This window comes from Bidens hawaiensis, unplaced genomic scaffold (assembly GCF_021521415.1).
Source record: "Bidens hawaiensis isolate Kalapana, Puna unplaced genomic scaffold, B.hawaiensis_p1.1 tig00008374_1, whole genome shotgun sequence".
In the NCBI taxonomy this organism is placed as follows: Eukaryota; Viridiplantae; Streptophyta; class Magnoliopsida; order Asterales; family Asteraceae; genus Bidens; species Bidens hawaiensis.
Genome location: NW_027491592.1, coordinates 681154 through 695211, shown reverse-complemented (window position 1 = coordinate 695211; position 14058 = coordinate 681154). Strand labels below are relative to the sequence as shown.

The 14058-nt window shown below is 38.2% G+C and overlaps 2 protein-coding genes and 1 pseudogene across 2 annotated transcripts; 1 reads left to right on the top strand and 2 right to left on the bottom strand.

The window, feature by feature from the left end:
• Positions 1-1891: 1891 nt before the first annotated feature.
• On the bottom strand, positions 1892-2203 carry LOC143637587 (histone H4). The gene has a single exon (XM_077104941.1). It carries the CDS (start codon positions 2201-2203, stop codon positions 1892-1894), a length of 312 nt encoding a protein of 103 aa, XP_076961056.1.
• A 1168-nt stretch (positions 2204-3371) lies between these two features.
• LOC143637586 (heat shock cognate 70 kDa protein-like) lies at positions 3372-4483 on the top strand (annotated as a pseudogene).
• A 1132-nt stretch (positions 4484-5615) lies between these two features.
• On the bottom strand, positions 5616-5927 carry LOC143637585 (histone H4). Its single transcript, XM_077104940.1, has one exon. The coding sequence runs from the start codon at positions 5925-5927 to the stop codon at positions 5616-5618; it is 312 nt and encodes a 103-aa protein (XP_076961055.1).
• Positions 5928-14058: the final 8131 nt, after the last annotated feature.

Below are 14058 nucleotides of genomic sequence, written 5' to 3'. Positions count from 1 at the left end.
CCAAAGTGGCTTCCCCATGGTACTCGACTACTCGGGGGTACCCCGAGGCTCCAAGTAAACGCCCTAGTCCACCCGCGTAGAAGTAGGCTTGAGTTCTAGATAATTTAAACCTTTTTGGGAGGTAAGAATCTCAATGATAAGACCAGGGCCGGCTCTGAAAAGACGAAATCTTTTTTGGGCCAAAGGCGAAAAATTTTTTGGGCCTTAAGTTAAAGAAACATTTTTTTTTGTTTAAACAATTTAATTTTAAATGGGCTTACTTACTACTTAGTTATGATTTGAGTTGTGTAAAAAACTTGTGTATAAAAATAAATATAAAAATGTTTGAACTAAGACTATAACTCACAACCTCTTGGTTAGATGTCATACAACTTTGCCACCAAACCAAGCTAGTGGTTATGAAATTATGTTGAAACATTAATTATACACAATTCTTTTTTATAAAAATACATAAAAAGAAATTCTAAAAAAAAAAAATTCGGGCCTAGCAAGGTGTCGGGCCTATGGCCTTCGACTACCCGGCCACACCCCTAGGCCGGCCCTGGATAAGACATGAACACCTAGCCTTTAATCAAGAGAAACTACATTATGCATTCTAATACGTTCTAGATTCAAACTATTTATATAGAATCAGTGATAGATCATAAGATGAATCAAATATTGTTAGTATCGGTAGGATATAAATTCTAAAAAGTGCAGAAAAAAAGTATTGAATCACTAGACCCCAATTGAGCCTCAAGTCCTTAGCACGTACGTCCCTAAGTTAAAGTTGTTCATAGCATAGATTGTTTTAGCAACTGAAGTTCTCGGGCACGTATTCCTAGTCATGTTATCATCACTAAGAAGGCCTCAATGTATGATGATAATATTTAGGCACCAACAGTTGACTTTAGACCATTTTATTCATCGTTATAGTGAGTACAGGAAGATAGTGCAGGGTGGGCGATGTAACAGTGTGACACAGGGAGGTTGCAGAGAGAGATGAAGATTTTGATGGTCGAAGCAAAACGATGGTGCCTATCTAAAGAAGCAACAAAGAAGAAGCAGAAGTTAAATGGAATGGAAGACTGATGTGCCATGAAGGGTTCTTGCAGGAACAACGCCCAAAACCTTCAAACTGAGCAGGATATCCCACACCTTTACAGCTTTACCTCCTCTTGTAATCCGAAAAACGTGACTAGATATTTGTCTGCCTTTGCAGGTTCCTCAATTTCAATGAGGGTGTTGGCTTAATTTATATTTTTTTCACTCATATTTTTCCAATTGTTAGTAAAAGAAAATCTCGTCTCTATCAGAACCTACACCGTTGCAATTCTTTCTACATATTCCAAACTCGGGTTGGCTCAACGGGAGTGAATAAAGGAATCTGTTTAGACCCTAATTACCAAATTGAAGAAATAAGACTGGCCGGGCCAAAATCCAGCAAACGGTACAGCTAAAGCAAGGATATACATATCCAACAATGACAATCAAACAAATTAGAAATTAGACATACAAACACCAAACTTAAGCACACAATTAGTGAATTTAAGCAAATGATTCATTTACAAGAGTGAATGCTAATAATTACAGTAACACTAATCACCAACAAACTAAGCAAATGTAAATGATATAGAAGATCAAACATAAGGTCTCGAATCAACATGTAGCACAAAATGTGCAATGGGGTGACCACAAAGACCAAACTCCACCAAATGAAATTAAGCTTACAGAGTTATAAGCCTAGTAATTGAAAACTAAATTACAAAAAAAACTGTAATAATACCATAACAAAGTTTTGATTTCATTAATATCATAACCACATGATCAAGTACAGATACCAAACTTTAAAACACAAATATTATAACACCACAAGATTCAAATCAAACACATCACAAACCATCTAAAGTAATTAACCCCCAAACCCATACAATGTCCTGCCTTGCCTCTTCAAAGCATAGACGACATCCATGGCCGTGACGGTCTTCCTCCTGGCATGCTCCGTGTATGTCACCGCGTCACGAATCACATTCTCCAAGAATATCTTCAACACCCCACGCGTCTCCTCATATATCAAACCACTGATCCTCTTCACTCCGCCTCTTCTGGCCAGCCTCCTGATGGCGGGCTTGGTGATACCCTGAATGTTATCTCTCAACACCTTCCTGTGTCGCTTTGCTCCTCCTTTACCCAGACCCTTACCGCCCTTACCACGGCCAGACATTGTCAAGTTGGAATTTGAATTGAACAAAAGGTTTATGGGTTTGTGATTGATTAACGGTTGAAAATGGATTGTGGGTTAGGGTTTATATAAAGGGTTGATTGTCGAGTTGGGGATTTTGAAATGTATGCCGGGTAATGGGTTATCGTTGGATTGTGGGTATGATCGACGGTGGAAAATGAAGATCCGGGTTATGGGGTTTAAAGTATTGTGAGACGTTGATGGATTATGATTAACGGATGAAAGTTTTGTTAGGTGAAGTAGTGGATCGATGACATGGCATGTTAGCGCCAAATGATTTCTCACGCTCTTTGTAATATTTTTCATCAGCTACAAACTATTTTCACACAAAATATACTCAAAAGTCAAAACTCAACTGATCTTCAAAAGTTTACAAAAACACTCCAAACTCCCTTGATAAAATAAAATTTAATAGCAATTAACCAAAACTGACGTATACATTAACCAAAAAAACAATATATATTTTACTTCAATAATACACCTTCTTCAACCATCTTTACATTTTCACATTATCACTTACTTTTACATTTATTTTAAATAAGAATTTCACAACTAGTATAAAATATTAAATTTTTATATCTTTTATTTAAATTAATAAAAATATAATATAAATTTAGTAAAAAATAGATTAACTAAAATATAACAAATAAATAAACAAAAAAAATACATAATTTAAGATGACAATTACTCTAACAAATGAAAGAGAGATAATTTGAAATCGTTAAAAACTAGCCATTAAAAAATTTAACCGGTAAACTAGTCGTTAAAAACTATGTGTATAATTTCTATGATAAAAACGTTACACTATCATTAATTACATTTTGTTTGAAGATGGGTAAGAGAGTTGAAGGAAGTTGTGTAATTGGTATTGATCTTGGGACAACATATTCATGTGTGGCCGCTTGGTTTGATAAACACAACCGTGTTGAGATTATTCCTAATCACAAGGAACCCAGAGAACACTGTTTTTGGTAATAAGTTTCTTCTATATGACTTTAAACCATTATCTTATAATAAATAGCTAACACTAAATGACTTTAAACATTACAACCATTGTTGGACTAGTTTTGAAGCATACCTTGGAACAAGAGTGACAGATGCGGTTATAACTGTTCCTGCGTATTTTAACGACAAGCAACACCAGGCAACGATGGATGCTGGTGTTTTGGCGGGCCTTAATGTTATGCGCTTGATTAATGACCCAACATCAGCAGCAATCGCCTACGGTCTTGACAAGTCTGCCGATGTAAATTGTCCTGAAGAGAAAAATGTGTTGATATTTGATTTGGGTGGAGGAACCTTTGACGTGTCGCTTCTCAAGATCAACAAGGCTGGTACCATTACTGTTAAAGCAGTCGGTGGTGACACTCACTTGGGCGGTGAAAATTTTGACCAGTTGATTGTGGATTATTGTGTTGATGTCTTTAAAAAGAAAGAAAATAAGGACGTGAGTGAGAATGCAAGAGCAAAAATGAGGTTGAAAATTGCTTGTGAGAAAGCGAAGAGGGATTTGTCTTCAACAACGCAAACAACGATTGAAATTGATTGTTTGTACGAGGGAACTGATTTCACAACGAAATTAAGCAGGGCAAAATTTGAGGAGATTAACGTTGGTTTCTTCAACATGTGCATTAAGCATGTGGAAAACTGTTTGAGAGATGGAAATATGAACAAATCCGATGTTCATGAAGTGGTTGTTGTTGGTGGATCGACAAGGATTCCTAAGGTGCAACAAATGCTGATGGATTTTTTTTATGGGAAGCCACTTTGCAAGAGCATCCATGCGGACGAAGCTGTGGCTTATGGCCTGCGGTTTTGGTTGCAAACTTAGGTGGTTATGAAAACAAAAGCGTGCGGGATTTGGTACTATTAGATGTGACCCCTCTTTCTCTTGGCATCAGTACTGAACAACTGAATCTAAAAGATAACTTAATGAGTGTTGTGATCCCCAGGAACACGCCCATACCCACAATCAAGGAGAAAGTTTTTACTCTCTTCGACTACCAAGAAGATGTGACATTAAATGTATATCAGGGTGAGGGAAAATATGCCAAAGAAAATACTTTTCTTGACATGTTTACTCTTCATGGCATCCAAGCTGCCCCTAGAGGTGTAGAAAAGGTTATGGTTTGCTTTTTCATGGATACCAATGGTATTCAGAATGTTTCGGCTGAGGTGATATCCACCGGTAATAAACGCAGAATCACAATTGCTAAGGGTGGAGATTTGTCTAATGAGAAGGTGGAAAGGATTAAAAATTAAGTAACAAAAGAAGATCATCCATCAATGGTGTTTCTTTTGCAAGGTATTTTGGCTGCATCAACTAAATGCAATCTAGTCTTTTGTAAGGTTTGAAGTTGCTTCGTAGTTACACTATAAGATCATTTTGCAAATGTTTTGAACAATTATGCTGTCAGTTGAAACCTGTTTTGATTCAACATATTATTACTCTTATCCTAATCTTCTTTGTGACCATTCACCCAAACACTTACCAAATCAAGTGTGCATGTATCTGTTGTTGCAAGATTGTAGGATTTAACCACCACCTACTCAATTTCTCATTTTATAACAAGAATTTGTATTTTATTTTTTTGAGCTAATAATTTCCTCTTAATTCACCTTGCCCATCTTCGGGTGGATTTGAATCGTCGACCTCCAAAGGAGGGAGCGCCTATTAACCACCAGTTAACATTAACGTCTTTCGGTTACTGAGGGTGGAATTACTCTGCTTTAATTTGATATACTAAACTAGTTAATCTGTTGGCCTTTTAACAAACGTATTTTTATTCTTATAAACAAAAAAGAATGTTCACATAATGGTTACCTTCTATAAAGTTTGTTATTTATTGACAAATATGCATACACTTTATAATTCAAACTAGGAGATATGTATTATACTCACCGTCTTCCAAAAAGGCACGTCCTAGAGTTTTGCCTCAGACCAAAGTCACCTACGTCGAAAGGAACATTGGGCTGCTTCTTGTTCACCATCATTTGACCCGCCTAGATAGTCTTGCTTCATGGTTTGTTTTGCTCGTCACAGGGTCATCGTCTATTCAGTCTACTAAGCTTATCATCTATTTTAGCCCCTTCACTACGTTTAAATATGAAATGTAAAACAATATTATATCTTTTAAACCAAAACATAATCATATTAGTAAAAAAAAAGTGTTATTTTCATTAAAACTACACAAAATCCACCATATTTCTGTTGTTCTAAATCAATACTTCCAACCATATAAGAAATGGCCAATACATTACAATAAAACAGCAACAATAACATAACTAAGTTTCGATTTCATTAATATCATAACCACTTCACCAAATACAGATCCCCAGAAACTAAACTTCAAAACACAAATATTATAACATCTGAACACAAACATAAACCTAATTAACCCCCAAACCCATACAATGTCCTGCCTTGCCTCTTCAAAGCATAGACGACATCCATGGCCGTGACGGTCTTCCTCCTGGCATGCTCTGTGTATGTCACCGCGTCACGAATCACATTCTCCAAGAATATCTTCAACACCCCACGCGTCTCCTCATATATCAAACCACTGATCCTCTTCACTCCGCCTCTTCTGGCCAGCCTCCTGATGGCGGGCTTGGTGATACCCTGAATGTTATCTCTCAATACCTTCCGGTGACGCTTTGCTCCTCCTTTACCCAACCCCTTACCGCCCTTGCCGCGTCCAGACATTTTGTAATTGATTGAATGAGTATTTGATTTCTAGGGCTAGTTAGAGAAAAGATGAGATGATGGATTTGGGATTGTGAAGTGGGGTTTATAAAGAGGTTGAAGTTTGGGGGTTTTGAAATTTGAACGGTGGGTGGATTTTGGCGGGATGTTGAAAAGTTTGGATGGTGTGGATTGAGGATCCGTGTCATGAGGTTTGGACTGATGTGAGCCGTTGATTTGGGGGGAGTGGTGGATCGATGACGTGGAATTATTATGAATGATTCTTAATTTCTTAGGCTGAGGGGTGTGGAGCGCGACAGGGGGCGCGTGAGCCCATCCGCTCGCGCCCCGGGGCGCGAGCACCACACCACCGAGGCGCGAGAGGGGCGCGAGCGCGGAAAAAGAGGCAGGCGCAAGAGGGGTAGCGGCTGGGAATACGCGTGAAGGAGTCTTGGGATGCGTAAATAGAGCCGTTGGGCTCATAATGTTTATTAAAAAAAAAAAAAATTTTTCTCTATATAAACCAATATCACATACCACACCCAAAACCAATATCACATACCAATATCACATACCACACCCAAAACCCAAAATCACCCCATCTTCTAAACCCTTTTTTAAAAACATGGCTGGAAATTGGTACCCAAACCTAGATTCAGATTACAGTTACGACGATTTATGGTCGGCACCGGACCAACCGATGTTTTATTCGGGGGTCGCAACAATCATCAGGCTTTCAACCATCCAACATACAGCCGTCTCCTAACTTTGTTGTTCCGGAGACACAAGAACCAGAAGGTGAAGCTGCGGGACAAAGAAGACGCGTCCACCGGAAAAAACAAGTTGCAACGGACGGGTCGGGTTCGGCTTCGACTGGAAGGACGAAACGGAAAACCACTCCGTGGTCATCGGATGAGAAGGAAGCCCTGTGTCGGGCTTGGATAGTCATTTCTGAGGATCGGCGTTGCGGTAATTGTTTTAACGTTTTTAAAAATGATTTTTAATAAAAAAGTTAAATAAAAAAGTTAAATGACTTACAAATTTATTTATGCATTTTGCAGCGGACTACCAAAAGAGCAAGGTCTTTTGGACAAAGGTTAGGGAGACGTTCTATTCGCTCGTTGGGAGTACAGAGCGGAACGCCGATATGATTTCGGGTCGGTGGACCGAAATCAGAAAATTTGTCGGCTTGTTTACTAATCTGTTCAACTGGAACGCCGGTCGTATGAGACCAAGTGGCAGTGACGATTTGGCGGTTTATAATTTCACTGTCGAATAGTGGAAGCAGGAGTGCCTGCGGAGGTATGGGACAGTGAAGACGTGGGACGATGTAAAGGTGTAGGAGAGGTTGAGAAGGTGTTCTAAGTGGGTTGAGCTGGTGGCGCCGGACCTTGATGCGGAAGTAGGGCCGAAACGGACTAAAACTAGTTCGTCTGGAGCGTATAGCACTTCCGCCGGGTCGGATTGCCGGGTTGGATTCGACCTAAACGTTGCGGGGGAGGAAACGTCTTCACCGCCGAGGAGGCGGCCATTGGGAAGGGACGCCAGGGGGAAAAAACCGGCTGAGGGGGAAGCCGTAAACATCACCGATCTTGTTGAATCCCTCAATAAATTCAACAAAACCATGGAGGTGGTCTCTAATGACAAAAAGGAAAAAAGAAGAATGAGAGATTTGGACTTCCTTACAAGAGACTTTAGTAACCTAAATCCGGTCGACCAAATGCTGATGGAAAAACAAAAGGAACGTATCCGGAAGAGGTTGATCGAAGAAGACCAAGCCGAAGAATAAGAATAATGTTTTTTTTAGTACTTTAATTTTTTTTTCAGATATTAATGTGTTTTTTTAATTAATGTGTGTTTTTTTAAATAATTTATGAGTTTTTTTAATAATACGTTTTTTTAATACATTTATAAAAAAAATAAAAAAAATACCGCTCGCGCCCCCTCTCGCGCCCCTCCACACCATGTCCCGGGGCGCGAGCACCACAACCAACACCCATCTTATCAAGTTTCTCTCTCTGCCACACGTCACAATATTATTGGCTGGAGCCCCCACTCGCGCCCCCTCTCGCGCCCCCCACACCCCTCAGCCTTATGTTTATTCTTGGGAAATTCCATCATTCATAATTTTTTTTTAATTATATTCTTATTTTGGTTTTATCATCATTTTTTATGAAAACTTTTAATAAGATTTTTATGATTTATTTCTTATTTTTACCATCTATTTTCTTTTAATAAAGTATATATGTAAATTCCTTTTATTTTCAGTTTCTCGATAAAGAATTTCTTAGAGATGCACAAGACTGTTAAGTTTGGTGAGAAGGAGAATGAGGAGTTTCACGGCTTGGTTATTATAGTTTGTTGGAAAGTCTGGAAAGAGAGGAGTGATAAGGCGTTCGAAGGCATATAAGTCATTATTGAATATATTTGGAGACATAAAATCATTTGTTTTTATTTTCAAAAATAGGGGAATACGTATTCTTAAATTGGTCGAAATGGTGTAATTTTGAACTTATGTAACACTGTTTCATTGTTTTAGGGCTTTTATTCGGTTTGTGGAGGGCATGGAGGCAGCTTTTAGGTGTTCACCGGTTGATGTTTTAGTTGTTTATAAAACCTTGTAATTTGAAAAAAAAACAAAAAACAAAAAAAAATAACAAACTTAGACTCATCATGTGAGAGGTAAATTAAATTTTCTGAATGGTCTCTCATGTTATTGTCAAACTAAATGATTATATTAGCTTATTAAGTGGATTGGTGCATAATGAGGTTTATTGTTTCTCTTTTATGTATTAGAGCTAAGTTATTAAGTAAAAGATTGGACTTTTTTTGGCACCATTTGATGTAACCGAATTCATTAAGAAATCAGTAGAGTTTAAGCTACGCGCATGCCTCGGTATAAATTTGGTCGCACACATCTTGGTTTTGAAGTGGAGCGGGTGTCCATAAGTCGATGACATGAATTGGTAGGACTAATATACATTAGGTTACATAGTGTATTACAAGACCATACACTATAAACTTTGATGATTATCTTGATAACCTCATCATATAAAATAATGTGAAGAATGAAACGCCCAAGAGGTTTTAAAATAGTTTATGAAGTGATACCAATGAGTGCTCATTTATCACGAATAATGGTAAGTTCATGTTGATGTTTTTTGATGAGGTGATGTGTCGAGGCTAACCAATAGAAGATAAATGTTGCTGCTATAAGTTAGCATTGGCCAACTCAATGGCCTAGCGGAATTTTCAAGATCACACAATTGAAAAAGATCAAGCTTGGTTAACTTTGATCTTAGTCGGACTTCGGCTTTATTCAAGTCATTGATAGTCGGTTAATTTGTATATGTTTTAGTTTGTTTATTATTTGGTTTTAACTGTTTATTATAAAACTATCGATACTTCATACGTGTTTTATTGGATTTCAGGTCATAGGCGCTAAAGTACTCAGTATGGACCTGTTGTGACACGGAATGAAGACCCGGGATATCCAGCACGCAAAACGAGAAAAAGAATGAAGTTTGTTGTAGCAGAGTCCCATCGCGGTACGCGATGGGCTTGCTGAAGGACCCATCGCGTACCGCGATGGGTTGTAATTTAATGTTGACTTTGTTGGTCAATCGCGGTACCGATTGGACATGGAAGACCCGTCGCGTACCGCGACGGGATGTGCAGACGGGATTTTTTGTTTATAACATATTTTCACCAAGAGAAACCCCAACTTCGTTTTTGACGACTAAGAGGCAATTCCAGCAGTTCCTATTGGCGATTTCCACTACCCTAGCTCGTGTCAAGACCCTACATATGATTTCTATCATCCGTATCGAAGATTCAGTGATGTCTAGGCTTGGCTAATCTCCTAAAATCGCACCCGGGATGTATAGTTTGTAACCTTTTTACAGTTTTTCTCATGTGATTATGAATACTTATGTTTTGTTATTGATGATTAATATATGATTATTGATGTTTAGTATTTCTGAGTGTTCGGTCGGTTTAGGTTTACGTTGGTCTGAACGATCTGTTACCAGTTGCTAGATAATTAGTCATATAACTGTTTGGTTAGATTGAATACGATAAAACATACAATTACCCTTAACTGAGTCACACTGGCAAGGACTGTTTGATAACCAGTGTCGTGTGTAAAGTAATTGTTGATGTCTAAGGTTTTGTCTGATTGATCAATTTTCAGTTAATCGTTAATAATTAATTTTTTAGGTTGCATGAGATACTGTTGGTTGCTTACTTGAATTCCTGGGTGTGATTTGCTTTGTTAACTGTTTGAAACTCGTTTATTTGTTCGTTGCTTAGTTCTCTGTATTTACTAAAATTGCTTGTGTGATCAGCACTAAAATTCAGCTACCTCATAATTAGAAATATGTTACATGAATACATTGACCACATACTCCTTGTGATACGATACCCTATTTGCTCTAACTATTTAGAATAATTAGGTTTTTGATTGACTCAAACGACGGGCATCAGTCATGAACACCCATTTTCACTATTCGCAATTCCTAACATGTAAATTTCAACTTCCAATGTAGCATTTCAGTTTCGACGAAATTTTTGACCAAACTAAATCGACTGGTTTTCACGGTTTTTGGGTTCGACGATTCCGTTTGAACAATTTTGGCAAAAAAAATCAAGAAAAAAGTTTCAAAAACATTATTTATAGTATTAAATTTTAAATATTATAAGAATTGTTCATGAATACAATATATGCACAAAATAAAATTATTTACAAATCGTAAATAAAAACCATAAACCAGTTTCCTAAACTAAACCATGACTCAAAACATGCATATTTTCTTCAATTTAGCGGTTTATTAACACCCATAGCCTGATTATGATAATCTAATGTTTTTTCTATTTTATATGGTCTTCACCAATCACCATTGTGCTATTGTAACATCAAATCAAATCGCTCAAACAAGTTAAAAAATCACCCAAAGTAAACGCAACAATTTTTTTTGAAAAGATCTGAATAAATAATTGATTTTGTATCTATAATTAACACATTTATTATTTACAAGCGTTTTTCAGTAAGAAAAAAAAGGGAACAAATGTTTTTAGGTCAGACCCACGTTTTAACCTAGAGGTGCATAAAATCGGGTATTGTTAAAAACCGGAACCGGTTCGTAACCGGTTTTTTTTGTTGGAAAATTTGTTACGTGTGCATTAGTAGGTTGTTATGACACAACAAATGCACACTAATAGACATTGATGAATGAGATATCGATGTGTGATTGTGTGTATTTGAAAGAAAATACTATAGTGGTGTATCCCACATTGGTGGGATGAAAAACTTGTGCCTTGTTTTTCCTCTATAAATAGAGAGGTAAACTAAGTTGCAACACACACCAAACCTTACACACAACACAAGCATTGTTGCAAGGTTTTTCCAACTTCTACTTCTTCTACATTTCTGGTTTCTTTTATTCGAACCTTTTTCAGGTTTACGGTTAACTCCGACAGTACTACTGCTCCGGCTGTTGTACCCTGGGAAACAACGAGTTCTCTTGGGAGACTCGAAATATTGTTTTAAAGGCCCCGTGTTCAAAACGATCCTCAGCCAAACCGTTTATATTTTTTTTCCGTATTGTTTTGGTTTATTTCGTTGATTCTGTATTGTATTTCAGATTCTTGTATTGTATTGTATGAGTAATAAAACTGTTTGTTAATTTTCTGTTTATTTACTCAATTCACGAATTCGGTTCCTACAATCTTAAAACAATATTTTTAAAACCGTTTCGTGAAAATGGGAGTAATGATAAAATGGTTCAATCTACAAATGGGCATCAGTGAACCCCAGTGAAATATTGTTTACTGCACTTGTCCCGACTTGGGTAACCGGGGTAGTGTTCGTAAAATTTGTATAACCGCCGGTGTTCCCCCCAGTTGCTGGGGTTGTGGTCACCGTGGTTTCTTGGTCACTTACTGGCCTTGGGACCGGAGTAACGTTAACCATTTCTTCAGAAATTTTGAAAAAAAAATAAGAATTAGTTCTAGCTTTTATGCACGGATGGCGCCAATGAAGAAACACTAATCGACCCCGGGCAGATTATGGATAATCTGGGGGTTAAGTAATGTTTCCCACGAGGATGAGGTCCAGCAAAGAAAGTTGTCCTTCAGGTGACCTGCAAAACAGACACCGTAAGCTCGTCACTGAGAATGGGGGGTTCCTCCTTGTGACCACCCTCCGGCGTGAGAATCAGACTAGATAAAATGGTTCAATCTACAAAAGACATGTTAAAGGCACGATTTGACATGAAAGACATGGGTTTAGTTGATACTATTCGTGGAATAAAAATCATTAAAACCAAAGAAGGTCTTACTTTGAGTCAAGCACACTATGTCGACAAGATTCTTGAAAAATTCAACAAGGAAGACAAGCGAGTGGCTCGTTCTCCTGTTGACACTATTCTACATCTATGTAAAAATAGAGCTGAGCCGGTTGCTCAATTAGAGTATTCAAGAATCATTGGAAGTCTAATATATCTCATGACATGTACGAGACCCGATTTAGCATACGCGGTGAGTAGGCTAAGTAGATATACTAGCAATCCAAGTGTTTAACATTGGAAAGCTATTATAAGGGTGCTTAGGTACATAAGATACACAAGAGACTATGGTTTGCATTATACCAACCATCCAGCTGTGATCGAAGGGTATACTGATGCGAACTGGATTTCGGATATGAAAGATTCCAAATCAACAAGTGGGTACGTGTTCCTACTTGGTGGGGCAGCAATATCTTGGAAATCATCCAAACAAACTGTAATTGCTAGATCCACAATGGAGTCTGGATTCATTGCCTTAGACAAATCTGTGGAAGAGGCAGAATGGTTACGTCAATTCGTGGAAGACATTCCACAATGGCCAAAGCCGTTGTCGGCAATTTGCATACACTGTGACAGTGAGTCTGCAATTGGTAGATCTCAACGTTCAATGTATAATGGCAAATCAAGGCATATGAGACGTAGACATAACACGATACGACAACTACTGTCAACGGGTGTTATCACGATTGACCATGTGAGGTAAGAAGATAACATTGCAGACCCGTTAACAAAAGGCTTAAGCACGGATAAATTTTATAAGTTGTCGGGAGGAATGGGACTAAAGCCCGCGATAAAGGAAGTATGAGGGAAATCTAACTTAGCAGACTGGAGATCCCAAGAGCTAAGTTCAATAGGCATACTTAATCATATGACCAGAGGCAGTCGCTGTGGGGGAGTACCCTAAAACCAAAGGGAGTCTTGAACTTCCTAGTCCTTTCTCCTAGGGGAGTACCCTAAAACCAGTGACATTTGGGAGAGGTTAAGCATATTAAGGTTAAGTGATATAACCATGATGTTTTTAATGATTCATGGGAATCACCTATGTTAGAGAGAAGTGTGGTCGCTTCGAATGGAATTGTGGGGAGGCACAATTTCCTAGAGCTCTCGCAGAACCAGGACCGTGATCCATGACCATAACGGACACAAGAATGAGGGGTTGACCAAACCAGGGAGAGTATTGTGTGAAGGCATATTGTCGTCTACACAAATGGGGGTCTGTTCAAAGTCATCGCGACTACAAACCGCTAGGAGGCTAAGTATGCTTCACAACGGAAGGTTCAAAGGGTAACACCTACCTATCCGGCAATACTCAACTGCTGAAACTTACTTCGAAGAATCGATTTCCATTCATGTGGGGGATTGTTGGAAAATTTTGTTACGTGTGCATTAGTAGGTTGTTATGACACAACAAATGCACACTAATAGACATTGATGAATGAGATATCGATGTGTGATTGTGTGTATTTGAAAGAAAATACTATAGTGGTGTATCCCACATTGGTGGGATGAAAAACTTGTGCCTTGTTTTTCCTCTATAAAAAGAGAGGTAAACTAAGTTGCAACACACACCAAACCTTACACACAACACAAGCATTGTTGCAAGGTTTTTCCAACTTCTTCTTCTTCTACATTTCTGGTTTCTTTTATTCGAACCTTTTTCAGGTTTACGGTTAACTCCGACAGTACTACTGCTCCGGCTGTTGTACCCTGGGAAACAACGAGTTCTCTTGGGAGACTCGAAATATTGTTTTAAGGGCCCCGTGTTCAACACGATCCTCAGCCAAACCGTTTATATTTTTTTTCCGTAT

Coding starts and splice junctions, on each gene's coding strand:
- LOC143637587 (XM_077104941.1), bottom strand. CDS start 2,203: ATGTCTGGCCGTGGTAAGGGCGGTAAGGGTCTGGGTAAAGGAGGAGCA.
- LOC143637585 (XM_077104940.1), bottom strand. CDS start 5,927: ATGTCTGGACGCGGCAAGGGCGGTAAGGGGTTGGGTAAAGGAGGAGCA.